Source organism: Narcine bancroftii, chromosome 5 (assembly GCF_036971445.1).
Source record: "Narcine bancroftii isolate sNarBan1 chromosome 5, sNarBan1.hap1, whole genome shotgun sequence".
Taxonomy (NCBI): Eukaryota; Metazoa; Chordata; class Chondrichthyes; order Torpediniformes; family Narcinidae; genus Narcine; species Narcine bancroftii.
Window position 1 is genome coordinate 205,182,517 of NC_091473.1, and position 16,762 is coordinate 205,199,278.

Below are 16,762 nucleotides of genomic sequence, written 5' to 3' on the forward strand. Positions count from 1 at the left end.
GTTCATAGAATTCTCTGAAGTTTTCCTTAATTTCTTTTGGATTATATGTAATTTGTTTGTCTTTTTTCCTTGTTGCCAATACCGTTTTCTTAGTTTGCTCTGTCTTAAGCTGCCATGCTAGGATTTTGTGTGTTTTTTCCCCTAGTTCATAATATTTCTGTTTTGTCTTCATTATATTCTTCTCCACCTTATATGTTTGTAATGTTTCATATTTTATTTTTTTATCCGCCAATTCTCTTCTTTTGGTTGTATCTTCCTTTATTGCTAATTTTTTTTCTATGTTTATTATTTCCCTTTCCAACTGCTCTGTTTCCTGATTATAGTCCTTCTTCATCTTGGTTGCATAACTTATTATTTGCCCTCTAATGAATGCTTTCATTGCGTCCCATAGTATAAACTTATCTTCCACTGATTCCGTATTTACTTCAAAGTACATTTTTAATTGTTTTTCAATAAATTCTCTAAAATCCTGTCTTTTAAGTAGCATGGGGTTTAATCTCCATCTATACATTCTTGGAGGGATGTCTTCTAGCTCTATTGCCAATAACAGGGGTGAGTGGTCCGATAATAGTCTAGCTTTATATTCCGTTTTCCTAACTCTCCCTTGTATGTGGGCTGATAACAGGAATAGGTCTATCCTTGAGTATGTTTTATGTCTAGTCGAGTAGTATGAGTATTCCTTTTCTTTTGGGTTTTGTTTCCTCCATATGTCCACAAGTTTCATTTCTTGCATTGATTTAATTATAAATTTGGTTACTTTGTTCTTCCTGTTAATTTTTTTCCCCGTTTTATCCATATTTGGATCCAAATTCAGATTGAAATCCCCTCCTATTAGTATGTTCCCTTGCGTATTAGCTACCTTCAAAAAGATATCTTGCATAAACTTTTGATCTTCTTCGTTAGGTGAATATATATTAAGTAGATTCCAAAGCTCTGAATATATCTGACATTTTATCATAACATATCTCCCTGCTGGATCTATTATTTCCTCTTCTATTTTAAATGGCACATTTTTGCTAATTAATATAGCCACTCCTCTTGCTTTTGAATTATACGATGCTGCTGTTACATGTCCTACCCAATCTCTCTTTAATTTCTTGTGCTCCCATTCAGTTAAATGTGTTTCTTGGACAAATGCTATATCTATTTTTTCCTTTTTCAGTAAATTTAGTAGTTTCTTCCTTTTAATTTGGTTATGTATTCCATTAATATTTAGAGTCATATAGTTCAGCGTAGCCATTTTATATTTTGTTTATCTTCTCTTTCCGTTTTTCCATCATTACCTTTCCTCCTTTTCCATTTCTGTTTTCTTATTTTCAACTCTTTACCAGACAACATTCCTACAACATCCAACATTTTCCTTATTCTCCTATTTCTATCTTCTTTATCCCCAATCTCCCCTTCCCCTCCTGAGTTGCCCTTTATCCCTTGTCGGACAACCACATCTCCCCTCTCCATTTGGATTTGCGAATCCACTCGCAAGCGTCAACTGATTTTGCAGTGACCGCTCTTTTCCCCCCACCCAGCCCCCCCCAGAAAAGATTTCGTTTTTTATATGTCACAAAGGTCACTCTTTTAGTTCCCTCCTTATTCTCTCTATTCCATTACCTTCCCTTATTAATTCTTGTCTATACTTTCTATGTTTTCCTCTAATTACAGATACTTTCACATATGCCCGTTGTCTCTATTCACTCTTATACCTCTTTACCCGCATACATATCAATCGTGGTCATTTTTACCCTCCTTACCCGTCTTCATCCCTCAGTCTATTTTTGTCTTTACCCACATACATATCAATCGTGATAATTTTTGCTCTCATTACCCGTCTTCATCCCTCAGTCTATTTTTGTAATTGTTCTGCAAATTTTCGTGCTTCTTCTGGATCCGAGAATAGTCTGTTTTGTTGTCCTGGAATAAATATTTTCAATACCGCAGGATGCTTCAGTGTAAATTTATATCCTTTCTTCCATAAAATCGCTTTTGCTGCATTGAACTCTTTTCTCTTCTTTAGGAGTTCAAAGCTTATATCTGGATAAATGAAGATTTTTTGCCCTTTATACTCCAGTGGTTTGTTGCCCTCTCTTACTTTTTCCATTGTCTTCTCCAGCACCTTTTCTCTTGTAGTATATCTTAGGAATTTTACTACAATAGATCTTGGTTTTTGTTGTGGTTGTGGTTTAGGGGCCAATGCTCTATGTGCCCTTTCTATTTCCATTTCTTGCTGTAGTTCTGGACATCCTAGGGCCTTAGGGATCCATTCTTTTATAAACTCCCTCATATTCTTGCCTTCTACATCTTCCTTAAGGCCCACTATCTTTATGTTATTTCTTCTGTTATAATTTTCCATTATATCTATTTTTTGGGCTAGTAATTCTTGTGTCTCTTTAGTTTTTTTATTAGATTCCTCCAATTTCTTTTTTAAGTCTTCTACCTCCATTTCTGCTGCTATTGCCCGTTCTTCCATCTTGTCCATTTTTTTCCCCATTTCTGTTAAGGTCATATCCATTTTATTTATTTTCTTTTCTGTGTTGTTTATTCTTCTTCTTAAATCATTGAATTCCTGTGTTTGCCATTCTTTAAATGACTCCATGTATCCTCTAACAAGAGCAAGTACCTCCTTTACCTTGCCTATCTTTTCTTCTTCTATTTCCCTGTACTCTTCCTCTTCCTCTTCTTCTTCCTCTAGGTTGACCATCTGTTGTTTCTTTGCTGCCCTTTCCTCCTCTTCTTTCTTGTTTCCATTGTCTTCTGTGGTGTCTTCTTGCTGCAGGTGTTCTGCAGCTGTCGTTGCCGGCTGTGGAGATCGACTCCCCAGCTGGTCCCCCCTCCCGTCGGTGTGTTTTTTTGTATGCGCATCGCGCATGCGCGAGGAGTCGCGCATGCGCGGTTGCGCACTTTTACTCGGCTCTGTGAGCCATTGTTGTAGTTCTCTTTCTACCGACCTGAGGTAATGGGGTCTTCTCTCCACAGCGGGCCTCTTCGGACAGGTAAGGCCTTCACCTTTTTCCTCCGTTGTCTTCTCTTCCTCTCTTCTTTCCGTTGATTTTGATTTTTCTCCTTTTGTCTCCATCTTCTTTCCACCTTTATATTCACTTTTCTTTAACTTGTATTTCTGTGCCTTTGTATTTTCTCTCGTTTTTCCCGACTTTTCTGGAGAGGGCTGGAGTTCACCGTCCGGCCACTACTCCATCACGTGACTCCTCATCTCCGGAGATCTTGAAGCAGACTTGGCCGTTTGTCTCTGTTCGGTGCGATTCACACGCTTCCTGGGATATTGCGGAGGTACACAGGCTCATTCTGAGATGGGATGTGGTTAGAGAGAAAAGGGGAGAAAGAAGTGGATAAGCGTGTTGAGATTGAGAAGGGTTAAGCAGGTGAAAGAGTGAGACAGCGTGAGGAAGAACCGTAGAAAGAATGAAGGGGTGAGACGGAGGAGTGAGGGAAAGCGAGGGAGGAGATACAAAGAGGGCAGGAGAAAGACGCGGGAAGTGGACATAGAGGGAGAAACTGAGCGAAGGACGGGGAACGAGATGGGGATTGTCTTATCAACTCAATCTGGTTGGATCAATTATGGCCACACGAACCAATCCTGTGTGTGGTAAACACTCTCAAATCTGGCCCAAGCGTCATTTCGCTTAAAACATCGCTCCACCCTGGTACAGCGGTAACACAGGGAAATCTTCGCTTTAGACCTTAATCCGCGTACCATGTCCCTTCTGAGTTGTTTGCTGATTCTGTGGGCCTTTCTGACTGGTGAGACTGTCTGATTGGTCAGCGACGTCTATCCATCGTCTTTTCTCTTTGTATCTCCAGCTTTAACCTAATGAAAATTGACAATTCCCCAAAATGTTGCTTCCGACTTGGAATCGCGCTCTTATATAATCGAGCATTTGTAAAATATTCTTCCTCCGATTTGAGTCCGGGCATCATTTTCCTACTGCGCTGTTGGCTGATTGTTTGCGCCGTTCTACTTGGTGAGAGTGATTGGTCAACAAGTGTCCAGTGGGATCAGCGCGATTAACACCTTCTGTTTTGTTCCAGCGGCGAGTGGGAAAGACTCAGTTAGTCAAGACCCCACGGAATTGGTGGTCTATGAAGGGCAGATCGTATCACTGAGCTGCAGTTACTCGAAGAGCCTGATGGCATATATTTGGTACATTCATCATCCTGGAAAATCTCCCAAATATCTGCTGAAAATCTACGCGTCAGGAGAGGCGTTTCCGTCCCCAGATTGTCCGGAGAGGATCTCGGGTATATTGGAGAAAAAGAGTCAGAAATCCCACCTTAACATCTCTAAAAGCCTTGTAGAAGATTCCGCCGTGTATCTCTGCGCAGTGAAGCACACGCTGTTCCTGAGCAGTGGCAGATCCGTACAAAAAACGTAGCACACGAAATTTAATCGGACGCAGTGGGTCGGGGGCGCCCTCGATCACGGAATGGAAGCGGCAGCGCGACCTTCTTGGAGAGTCTGCAGGAACGTGGAGTGTGTTGAGATCTGCCCTCCTCTGATCGTTTCTCTCTCTCTGCGTGCTCTGTGTCTGAGGTGAGAGGTTGGAAGTCTTGAAGAAATAGACAGCTATTTGCTGGAATATTGTACTTAAACGATCGATTGTTGTTTAGATAGATGGGAGGGAGAGGTTATCACTACTCTCGAAAGGTTAAATAAGTGTAAGAGGTAGTCGAGTCGAAACAGAACGGGAGAAGCGGCGAGGGGGCCCAGGAAAACAAGAGGAGGTGATGGGAAGGGATGAGCGAGAGTGAAGAAGATAAAGACGTGGGGAGTGTAAATGTAGACAGCGAAACACGAGCGAAAATGACTGAACATGAGAACAGCCAACATGAATAACTAGATTCCATTGGTCCAGTAACTGAGCCCTATTGAGCCGATGTGCGAGGAGGGCGCCCTCCTGTGTATCCTAGAGGATGGGCCGCCACTGACGCGACCACCCAGTCTTCGACTAAAATGTTGAAATATTCGCTGTTTATCTTCATGCTGGTTTCCTCCCCATTCAGTTATTTGTTGATTCTGTGGGCCGTTCAGCTTGGTGAGCCTCTGACAGATTGGTCAGCGCGTGTCCCTACCGGCTCAGCGCAATTCTTCTCATATCTTGCACTGCGAGCTTCATTCCAGGAACAAAAGGGGAAATGTAGTAACACACGGAAATGTCTGCGGGACGCCAAGCAGAGTCACTGACACTACTTACCCGACAAGTGTTACCTTATATCTTTGGGACGTTAAAATCCCCGTGGATCGTCAAATCTTGGATATAACATCCAGTTCGATGTGGTTCAGACTCACGATCGTCCGGACAGGATGACGGTTACATTGGAGAAAAGGGTCCGAATATTACATCTCAATATCTCGAAAGCTCTTGAAGCCCACTTGACCGTGTATATCTGTGCGGTGCGGCTCACGCTGTTCTTTGGAAATTGAGGTGACGCACAAAACCTGATTCTGAAATCGGATGTGGGTGGAATCAAAAGGGGATGAAGAGGACGGGAGATCATGTTAGTGATTGCGAAAGGCCGAGCAGGTGAAAATGCTAGATAGAATGAGCTAGAGGAATAGAATGAAAGAAGCGGAGAGAGGGAGCGAGGGAGGAGATAAAAAGACGGAAGACACTGGGAATGCACAGATAGAGGGAGAAACCGTGAAAGGAGAGCGCGATGAAGACTGTCTTCTCAACGCGGTCTGATTGGTTCACGAATGAGATCATCAACCAATCCTATGTGAAGGAAACGCATTCATTTCTGACCCAGGGTGTTTGTCCGCTCATAACATCGACCGATCCGTATTTCCCTATGTTCAGCTGTAATACGGGGAAATCTTCGCCTTTGACCTTAATCCGCAGATCATGGCTGTTGTGTGTTTTTTTGCCGATTCTTTGGGTCGTTTTGACTGGTGAGCATGTCCGATATGTTACCATCCCCGGTAGTCCACGTGTTTTTAACTTTAACATTAGTAAAGTTAGATGAGTTCCCCCCAAGAATCAAACTCCTTAGCTCTCCCTCCGTTTACTCGTTTACTCGTTCACTGTCTACGTACTGATATACGTCGCGCGCCCTCTCTCTCTCTCTCTCTCTCTCTCTCTCTCTCTCCCTCTCTGTCGCTCCTCGCCATTCTAATGAGTGAGAAACAAGTCCAGTCTCCAAAAGACATTTTTCAGCATCCGACTTGAGTTTTCGACCTTGTGTCGGGCGAGCATTTAGAAAATTTCTTTCTTCCGAATTGAAGCCGAGCATCATGTTCCTCCTGAAGATTGGGCAGAATCTTAGGGCCGATCTGCCAGCTGAGACAGATTGGTCAACAAGTGTCGCGCGGGTGCAGTACGGTCCAGCGGTGTTCACTCATTCTGCTTTGTTCCAGGGGCCAGTGCGAATGATTCAGTGACACAAAGACCGCCGGAAATGATAGTCGATGAAGGGCAGTTTGTGGAACTGAACTGTAGTTACTCGATGACAACCTACGCTTATTTTTGGTACATTCAACATCCCGGAGAATCTCCAAAATATTTGCTGAAAATCCAACGGTCAAGAGACGTGTTTCCTTCTCGCGATTGTCCTGAGAGGATATCGGGTTCCTTAGAGAAAACGAGCCAGAGATTCCACCTTAATATCTCACAAATCCGCGTGGATGATTCCGCCGTGTATCTCTGCGCCGTGGAGCTCACGCTGTTCCAGGGCGGCGGGGATCTGCACAAAAACACACCTCGAGAATTGTCATCACGCGCGGTGGCTTGGGGGCGCTCTCGGTCCCCAGAAGCCAGTTCTGTCAGTCAGATTAATAGAAGGGTGAAGTCAACGCCGAGGTGCTGGAGATTTTCCCTCATCTTGCGTTTCTTTTTCTCTGCATCCGTTTCGTTTCTTTGAGGTTGAAGGTAGGATGACAGCGAGGGAGAAAAAGTGAACAGCTGTTTCCCAGAATATAGTGGGAAAAGGGAAGTTATGTTTTTGTGATGGAAATTGAGAATTTGATAAAGGCGGCGCGGGTAGGACAAGAGCGTGGCCCCACATTCATGAGTGCATATGGCATAGAGTAGGGGACAAAGCAGGCATTGATGCGTGTTTCTGATCATCGTAGAGGAGGTGATGTTGCCGATGAGCACTGTTGGGGGCTTCCAATGAGGATGTCACAGATCCAGTAACAGATGGCTGGACAAAGTACCGGATCCTTTAGATTGGTCTTCCGCTTTGCAACTGTGTGGGCGTTGAACGCCGGGCATTAGTCCTTGAACAGCAAACCCACCATGGTATTTCAGCGGTATAGGTGATTTAATAAAGAGTGGACCGTCAACGGTAGGGGTGGGGGTGGGGGCGGTCGTCACCTGTGGCGACGGGTGATGGGCGAATTGAAGTGTGTCCAGATCCTTCAAGTGATAGGTGTTAATGCGCTCGATAACCAAACGGCGAAAACATTTCCTCCAAGTCCGTTAACTTGCTCTTGATGGGCAACAGGAGAGAGCAACGTGGAAGCAAAATCTCATAGAAATGCTGGAGCAACACAGCCGGTGCTGCAGAACCCAAAAGGAGGGAAAGATACCTCACCGATATTTCGGGTCTGAGCCCTTCTTCAATGAATAAGAAAATCTCCTGAATGTGTTAAAATTAAGACTGCAGACTGACCGGGTTTGTTGTTGGTGGGGGTGGGGGGGGGGGGGGGTTGGGGGAGAGGGGCAGTTCAAAGCGACAGTTGATAATTGGCTATGGAAGGTAAAGAGATGAGAATTGATTTTGTTTCTGTCAACGGGGACAGAGGGAAACTCACATAGACCGAGACACAGAATGAGAGATAGAGATAGATAGATGTGTGTGTGTGTGTGTGTGTGTGTGTGTGTGTGTGTGAGAGAGAGAGAGTGACAGAGAGAGAGGGAGAGAGAGAGAGAGAGAGAGAGAGAGAGAGAGAGAGAGAGAGAGAGTGAGAGAGCGGAATCGAAATAGAGGGAGAGAGAGGGCCTCGGGGAAATGCAAAAGTGGGAAAAATTAATTGTTTATCCTGACTTCCCCCCCTTTCAGTTGTTTGCTGATTTTGTGGACCGATCCACTTGGCGAACCTCTGACTGATTGGGTAGCTCGCGTCCCTCCCGGCTCAGCGCAATTTCTCGCATATTACATTCATTGCGTGTTTCGTTCAGACACAAATTGAAATATCGTGGCCCATATATTAAATGCTTAAAAATTATAACCGAGACGACGTGGTCTGCCTCACGTTTGACTGGACAGGATGACGTTGGAGAAAAGGGGCCGGATATTTCACCTCAATAAGTCGAAAACCTTTGTAGCGGACTTGATGGTTTATCTCAGGGCGGTGTGGCTCACGCTGTTCTTTGGAAATAGCTGGACGCACAAATCGTATGTGGTTTGAAATGAAACGCGAGAAAGAGGATGCTAGAGCAGGTTAGGGATTGCTTAATGTTGAACAGGTGAAAATGTGAGACAGAGTGAGCGTCAAGAATAGAACGAAAGAAGGAGAAAGGGGGCGAGGGAGGAGATTAAAAAAAGGGTAGATGCGGGGAGTGAACAGGTAGAGGGTTGTGAAGCGAGGGGAACGCGATGCAAACTGTCTTCACTAACGCGTTCTTATTGGTTGGATAATGACCACACCAACCAATCCTGTATGATGGAAACACTCTCATATCTGTCCCAAGTGTTAGACCGCTCATAACATCGCCCCACCAATTGTACTGCGGTAACATAAGGAATCCTTCGTTGATGATCTTAATCCACATACCATGTTCTTCGTGAATGGTTTGGTGATTCTTTGGGCCGTTCTGACTAGTGAGCCTGTCTGACTGGTCAGCGACTTCTGCCCATTGTCCTCTCTCTACAAATCTCTAGCTTTAACGTAATTAAAGACGGACAATTTCCCCAACTTCCTTTGCTCTTCCTTGCACGTTCTTCCTCCGCTTACTCATTTACACACTCTCTGTGTTTACTGAACTTCCTCGCGGTTTCACTGTCGCTCTCGTTCCCCCCCTCTCTCGCTCTTCGCCATTTTCGTACGAGGGAAACGGGGACACATACAGAGTTTCTGCTGCTCCCGACGTGGGTACGCAACCTGATATGGTCGAGGATTTGTAAAATATCCTACCTCCGAATTTAGACCGGGCATCATGTTCCTACTGATTTGTTGGCTGATTATATGCACCGTTCCGCCTGTTGAGACTAATTGGTCAACTAGTGCCGCGCGGGTTCAGTGCCATCCAGCGGAGTTCACACATTTTATTTTGTTCAAGGGGCGAGGGCAAAGGATTCGGTGACCCAAAGCCCGCCGCAAATGTTAGTGGATAAAGGGCAGATCGTATCAATGAGATGTAGTTACTTGATTAGCCCCGACACTAATTTTTGGTACATTCAATATCCCGGAGAATCTCCAAAATATTTGGCGAAAATCTACACGTCCCGAATCGTGGTTCAGACTCACGATTATCCTGAGAAAATAACGCGTTATTTGGTGAAAAAGGTAATGAAATCCACCTCATCATCTCTGAAAGCCTTGTGGAGGAATCCGTCGTGTATCTCACGCAGCTGCAGATGGGCTGGCAGATCCACACAAAAAAACAGAACCTCATGGAATTTAATCGGACACTGTGGCTCAGGGGCGCACCCGTCAACGGAATGGAAGCGACAGCGCGATCTACCTGAAGGGCCTGCTATAACGTGGAGTTGCAGGAGATTTGCCATTCTCTGAGCGTTTCTCTTTCTCTGAGTGCTCTTGGTCTGAATTGGAGGTTGGAAGTCAGGGGAGAGGGTGAAACAGATAGGTATTTGTCAGTATATTGTAGGAAAATGAAGCAATGTTCTTTAGATGGAAGGTGAGAAGTTTAAAAAAATCTTAGCCACGCGGGTCGGTGGGACTAGCGATCCCTCAAACCTGTTATTGCTAAAATGAACAACTAGCTCCTTGGTCTTGATGATATTAAAAACATAATTGTCGTTCTCGAACCAGCCAAACTGGTTCTCGATCACTATCCTACATTCGGACTCATCGTTTCCATTTATTTGGGCAGCCCTGGTGGCGCCTTCAGCTAATTTGTAGATTGAGTTTGGGGTGAACTTGGCTGAACATCCATGAGTGAACATGGCTAAGGTTGAAGGGAGGGAGAGATTGGCACTGCTCTCGAAAGATTAACTAAGTGGAAGACGGAGTCGCCTCAAGGAAGGAAGTGAAAGAGAACAGGAGAAGCGGCGAGAGGGTGCAGGAAAACATGTGAAGATGAAGGAAAGGGATGAGCAAGAGTGAAGAAGAGAGAGACGTCTGGTGTGTAAATATAGACAAGTAACACGTGGGAAAAAGAGTGAGAATGAGAACGGCCAAGATTAGTAACCAGATTTCATTGGTTCTATCACTATTGTGACGATGTGCGAGGAATGCGCCCTCCTGTGCCTCCAAGATGATGGGCCGCTACTGACGCGATCCCACAGTCACATATCGGGCAAAGACGTTGAAAGATGCTTCTGTTCATATTCATCCTGGATTCCTTCCCATTCAGTGTTTTTCTGATTCTGTGGGCCGTTCTGCTTGGAGAACCACTGTCTAATTATTCAGCGCGTGTCCCTCCCGGCTCAGACTATTTCCTCGCAGATCTGCACTGCTTGCTTCTTTCCGAAACAAATGGGGAAATGCTGTGACACACGGACATGGCCGCGGTAAGACAAGAAGTGGCACTGACACTAGTAACCCGAGAGGTGTAACCTTATTTTTTGGAGACGTTACAACTCCCGTGGACCGTGAGATCTTGGATATAACATACTATTCAATGCGTTTCGGTCTCACGATCGTCCGGACAGGATGACGGTTCCTTTGGAGAAAAGGGACTGGATATTCCACCTCAATGTTTCGAAAGCTGTTGAAGCGGACTTGGCCGTGTATCTCTGCGCGGTGCCGCTCACATTGTTCTTTGGAAATTGCGGAAATGCACAAAAGCTGATTCTGAAATCGGATGTGGGTGGAAACAAAACCGGAGACAGAGGACGCGAGACTCAGAGTGAGGCAGTCATATGGCAACTCGATCACACTCCAGCCACTGTCTGAGTGGAGGTTCCCCCTCAACCTTTCCCCTTTCACCATAAAGCGGTGTCCTCTTGTAGTTATCTCTCCAAATCTAAGTTGAAAGAGCCTACTCAATTTTACAGTGTCTACAACTCTCTTAAATTAGTAAATCTCAATCAAGCATCCCCTTATTCCTCTACGCTACAAGTCCTAACCTGTGTAATCTTTCCCTGTAATTCAACTCCTGAATAGTCGAAACATCGTAGCAAATCTCTCTGCACTCTTTCAATCTTAAATATACCCTTCGTATAGTTTGGCGACCAGAAGAGCACACAGAACTCCTAATGTTCTCATATTTTCTTTCTTTTTCAATCTTTTTATTATTATTAAAATTTATAAACACATACAGTTCAAAGAGATATAAAAAATACATAGTAAGTAATGAATTAATACAGAGATATTGAACAATAATATTACAGAATAAAAATATATCATAAAGTGTTTTTTACATCAGTTTAAGGTGTGAACTATCTCTAAAAAAAGATATAATTAATAACAATATATGAAAAAAGAGAACAAAATACCCCAAAAAAGAAGAAAAAACAAATCTGAATTAAAAAAACTTAAAAAAAAACAAAAAAAACCTACAGATATAGCTAAACCACGCCGATCACTCCGATCTCAACTTACAGCCCAATTATCATACATAATCATAGAAAGAAAACAGAGCCAGATCAACTCACCACAAATGAAAATATTGAATAAATGGTCGCCAGGTTAACTCAAACTTAGAAGGGGATTCATAGACAGAGTTTCTAATTTTCTCTAAATTTAAACATAGTATAGTTTGGGTAAACCATTGGAAAACAGTGGGAGGATTAACCTCTTTCCAATTCAATAGTATAGATCTTCTAGCCATTAGTGTAAGAAAAGCAATCATACGATCCGCAGGAAGGGATAAATAAGTCAAATCTATCATAGGTGCAAAACATTCACTAATCGAGTTTAAAGTTGTTCATAGAGCTCATATGTCTAAAGATAAACTCCATCGCTTTTATTCTCATATCGATCCTATATGTGATAAATGCCAGTTGGAAATATCTTCCCTTACACATATGTTTTGGTCCTGTCCCTCTTTACAGAATTATTGGAAGGAAATTTTTTCCATTATATCTACTGTTTTGAATATTGATTTACAACCACATCCCATTACTGCAATTTTTGGATTACCTATGATAGATTTGACTTATTTATCTCATATTTTCTATACTCTTCTCGTAGCTAATTGCTATTTGTTCCCTATACACACTTTACACCTTCTTCACCAGATCGCAAATGTCCTCGAAAACCAAGGTTCCCTCTGCCTGTTATCTGTGCCTTTAATCGTGACAGGAACGGGCAAAATCTGCTCTCTCAAAATGTCATATTTGAAGACCTTCCACTGACTGAACACATATTTGCCATTAAACAGATTATTCCAGTCCACTCTTCCTCGATCCTTTCTCATTTCCATAAATTGGCCTCTCACCAATTTATAATATTAACTCGAGGGTTAGACCTGTCCATATGCATAAGTAAATTGAAAATAAGGACATAAAGTATTGCATCAGCTCTCGTTGGCACCTATATATATTGATTAAGAAATCTTTCCTGAACAGATTTGACAAACGTTAAGCCACCCAGCCCTTTTACCACATGGGGGTCCAGTCAATATATGGAAAATTAAAATCACCTACTATCCCAACTTTCTGTTTCTTACATCGGTCTGCTTACTCTTTTCAGATTTGCACCGTCAATTCTCTTGGACTATTGTACGGTCTATAATACAACCCTTTCAGTGTGGCCGCATCATACCCGTTGGTGAACTACATCCATATGGCCTCTGAGGACGAGTCCTGTCCTGTCTAATCTCACTCTTCCCCCTTTCACCCTCCCACATCATGTCAGAAAGAGAGAATCCTGGAGCAATGTGCTGCCAGTCCTACTGCCCCTGCAACCACGTCTCACTAAAGGCAATAAAGCCGTGATTCCACGCCTGAAAACCGCCCGCCTTTGTGGCAATACTCGTTGCATTAAAATAAATAGAACATTTCTATCGTGTGCAAACCTTTGATTTCTGTCTATACGCGCAGTCCTCACATGATATTTATCCACGTCCACCTCACTATCAGCTCTCACAATCTGGTTTCCTTCCCCCTACAAATCAAACTTAACCCTCCGGAACAGCATCAGCAAACCTGCCTGCAAGGATATAGGTCCCCTTCCAGTTCGGATACAAACCCCCTGTCGGATATATTTGCTGGACAATCCGCAGCTCAGGGGTAGAGGGTCTTTCTCACTATTGCACGGACAGGAAGAAGGATTCCTTGGAGAAAAGGGGTCGGATATTCTTTGTCATTATCTCCGGAGATTCTGAAGTGGACTTGTCCGTTTGTCTCTGTTCGGTGCGATTCACACGCTTCCTGGGATATTGCGGAGGTACACAGGCTCATTCTGAGATGGGATGTGGTTATAGAGAAAAGGGGAGAAAGAAGTGGATAGAGCGTGTTGAGGATTGAGAAAGGTTAAGCAGGTGAAAGAGTGAGACAGAGTGAGGTAGAACCGTAGAAAGAATGAAGGGGTGAGACGGAGGAGTGAGGGAAAGCGAGGGAGGAGATACAAAGAGGGAAGGAGAAAGACGCGGGAAGTGGACATAGAGGGAGAAACTGAGCGAAGGACGGGGAACGAGATGGGGATTGTCTTATCAACTCAGTCTGGTCGGATCAATTATGGCCACACGAACCAATCCTGTGTGAGGTAAACACTCTCATATCTGGCCCAGGCGTCATTTCGCTTAAAACATCGCCCCACCCTGGTACAGCGGTAACAGAGGGAAATCTTCGCTTTAGACCTTAATCCGCGTACCATGTCCCTCCTGAGTTGTTTGCTGATTCTGTGGGCCTTTCTGACTGGTGAGACTGTCTGATTGGTCAGCGACGTCTATCCATCGTCTTTTCTCTTTGTATCTCCAGCTTTAACCTAATGAAAATTGACAATTCCCCAAAATGTTGCTTCCGACTTGGAATCGCGCTCTTATATAATCGAGCATTTGTAAAATATTCTTCCTCCGATTTGAGTCCGGGCATCATTTTCCTACTGTGCTGTTGGCTGATTGTTTGCGCCGTTCTACCTGGTGAGAGTGATTGGTCAACAAGTGTCCAGTGGGATCAGCGCGATTAACACCTTCTGTTTTGTTCCAGGGGCGAGTGGGAACGACTCAGTTAGTCAAGACCCCACGGAATTGGTGGTCTATGAAGGGCAGATCGTATCACTGAGCTGCAGTTACTCGAAGAGCCTGACGGCATATATTTGGTACATTCATCATCCTGGAAAATCTCCCAAATATCTGCTGAAAATCTACGCGTCAGGAGAGGCGTTTCCGTCTCCAGATTGTCCGGAGAGGATATCGGGTATATTGGAGAAAAAGAGTCAGAAATCCCACCTTAACATCTCTAAAAGCCTTGTAGAAGATTCCGCCGTGTATCTCTGCGCAGTGAAGCACACGCTGTTCCTGAGCAGTGGCAGATCCGTACAAAAAACGTAGCACACGAAATTTAATCGGACGCAGTGGGTCGGGGGCGCCCTCGATCACGGAATGGAAGCGGTAGCGCGACCTTCTTGGAGAGTCTGCAGGAACGTGGAGTGTGTTGAGATCTGCCCTCCTATGATCGTTTCTCTCTCTCTGCGTGCTCTGTGTCTGAGGTGAGAGGTTGGAAGTCTTGAAGAAATAGACAGCTATTTGCTGGAATATTGTACTTAAACGATCGATTGTTGTTTAGATAGATGGGAGGGAGAGGTTATCACAACTCTCTAAAGGTTAAATAAGTGTAAGAGGGAGTGGAGTCGAAACAGAACGGGAGAAGCAGCGAGGGGGCCCAGGAAAACAAGCGGAGGTGATGGGAAGGGATGAGCGAGAGTGAAGAAGATAAAGACGTGGGGAGTGTAAATGTAGACAGCGAAACACGAGCGAAAATGACTGAACATGAGAACAGCCAACATTAATAACTAGATTCCATTGGTCCAGTAACTGCGCCCTATTGAGCCGATGTGCGAGGAGGGCGCCCTCCTGTGTATCCTAGAGGATGGGCCGCCACTGACGCGACCACCCAGTCTTCGACTAAAATGTTGAAATATTCGCTGTTTATCTTCATGCTGGTTTCGTCCCCATTCAGTTATTTGTTGATTCTGTGGGCCGTTCAGCTTGGTGAGCCTCTGACAGATTGGACAGCGCGTGTCCCTACCGGCTCAGCGCAATTCTTCTCATATCTTGCACTGCGAGCTTCATTCCAGGAACAAAAGGGGAAATGTAGTAACACACGGAAATGTCTGCGGGACGCCAAGCAGAGTCACTGACACTACTTACCCCACAAGTCTTACCTTATATCTTTGGGACGTTAAAATCCCCGTGGATCGTCAAATCTTGGATATAACATCCAGTTCGATGTGGTTCAGACTCACGATCGTCTGGACAGGATGACGGTTACATTGGAGAAAAGGGTCCGAATATTACATCTCAATATCTCGAAAGCTCTTGAAGCCGACTTGACCGTGTATATCTGTGCGGTGCGGCTCACTCTGTTCTTTGGAAATTGCGGTGACGCACAAAACCTGATTCTGAAATCGGATGTGGGTGGAATCAAAACGGGAGGAAGAGGACGGGAGATCATGTTAGTGATTGCGAAAGGCCGAGCAGGTGAAAATGTTAGATAGAATGAGCTAGAGGAATAGAATGAAAGAAGCGGAAAGAGGGACCGAGGGAGGAGATAAAAAGACGGAAGACACTGGGAATGCACAGATAGAGGGAGAAACCGTGAAAGGAGAGCTCGATGAAGACTGTCTTCTCAACGCGGTCTGATTGGTTCACGAATGAGATCATCAACCAATCCTATGTGAAGGAAACGCATTCATTTCTGACCCAGGGTGTTTGTCCGCTCATAACATCGACCGATCCGTATTTCCCTATGTTCAGCTGTAATACGGGGAAATCTTCGCCTTTGACCTTAATCCGCAGATCATGGCTGTTGTGTGTTTTTTGCCGATTCTTTTGGTCGTTTTGACTGGTGAGCATGTCCGATATGTTACCATCCCCGGTAGTCCACGTGTTTTTAACTTTAACCTTAGTAAAGTTAGATGAGTTCCCCCCAAGAATCAAACTCCTTAGCTCTCCGTCCGTTTACTCGTTTACTCGTTCACTGTCTACGTACTGATCTACGTCGCGCGCCCCCTTTCTCTCTCTCTCTCTCTCTCTCTCTGTCGCTCCTCGCCATTCTAATGAGAGAGAAACAAGTCCAGTCTCCCAAAGACATTTTTCAGCATCCGACTTGAGTTTGCGACCTTGTGTCGGGCGAGCATTTAGAAAATTTCTTTCTTCCGAATTGAAGCCGAGCATCATGTTCCTCCTGAAGATTGGGCAGAATCTTAGGGCCGATCTGCCAGCTGAGACAGATTGGTCAACAAGTGTCGCGCGGGTGCAGTACGGACCAGCGGTGTTCACTCATTCTGCTTTGTTCCAGGGGCCAGTGCGAATGAATCAGTGACACAAAGACCGCCGGAAATGATAGTCGATGAAGGGCAGTTTGTGGAACTGAACTGTAGTTACTCGATGACAACCTACGCTTATTTTTGGTACATTCAACATCCCGGAGTATCTCCAAAATATTTGCTGAAAATCCAACTGTCAGGAGACGTGTTTCCTTCTCGCGATTGTCCTGAGAGGATATCGGGTTCCTTAGA

General features: G+C 44.5%; 2 gene segments (V, D, J or C); both read left to right on the forward strand.

The window, feature by feature from the left end:
* The first annotated feature begins 3,707 nt into the window (after nucleotides 1-3,707).
* On the forward strand, nucleotides 3,708-4,385 carry LOC138765483 (T cell receptor alpha variable 20-like). The segment is given in 2 exon segments: nucleotides 3,708-3,753; nucleotides 4,042-4,385. Coding segments are annotated over 2 exon segments (390 nt in total).
* A 9,482-nt stretch (nucleotides 4,386-13,867) lies between these two features.
* On the forward strand, nucleotides 13,868-14,573 carry LOC138765484 (T cell receptor alpha variable 20-like). The segment is given in 2 exon segments: nucleotides 13,868-13,941; nucleotides 14,230-14,573. Coding segments are annotated over 2 exon segments (390 nt in total).
* The last annotated feature ends 2,189 nt before the right edge of the window (nucleotides 14,574-16,762 follow it).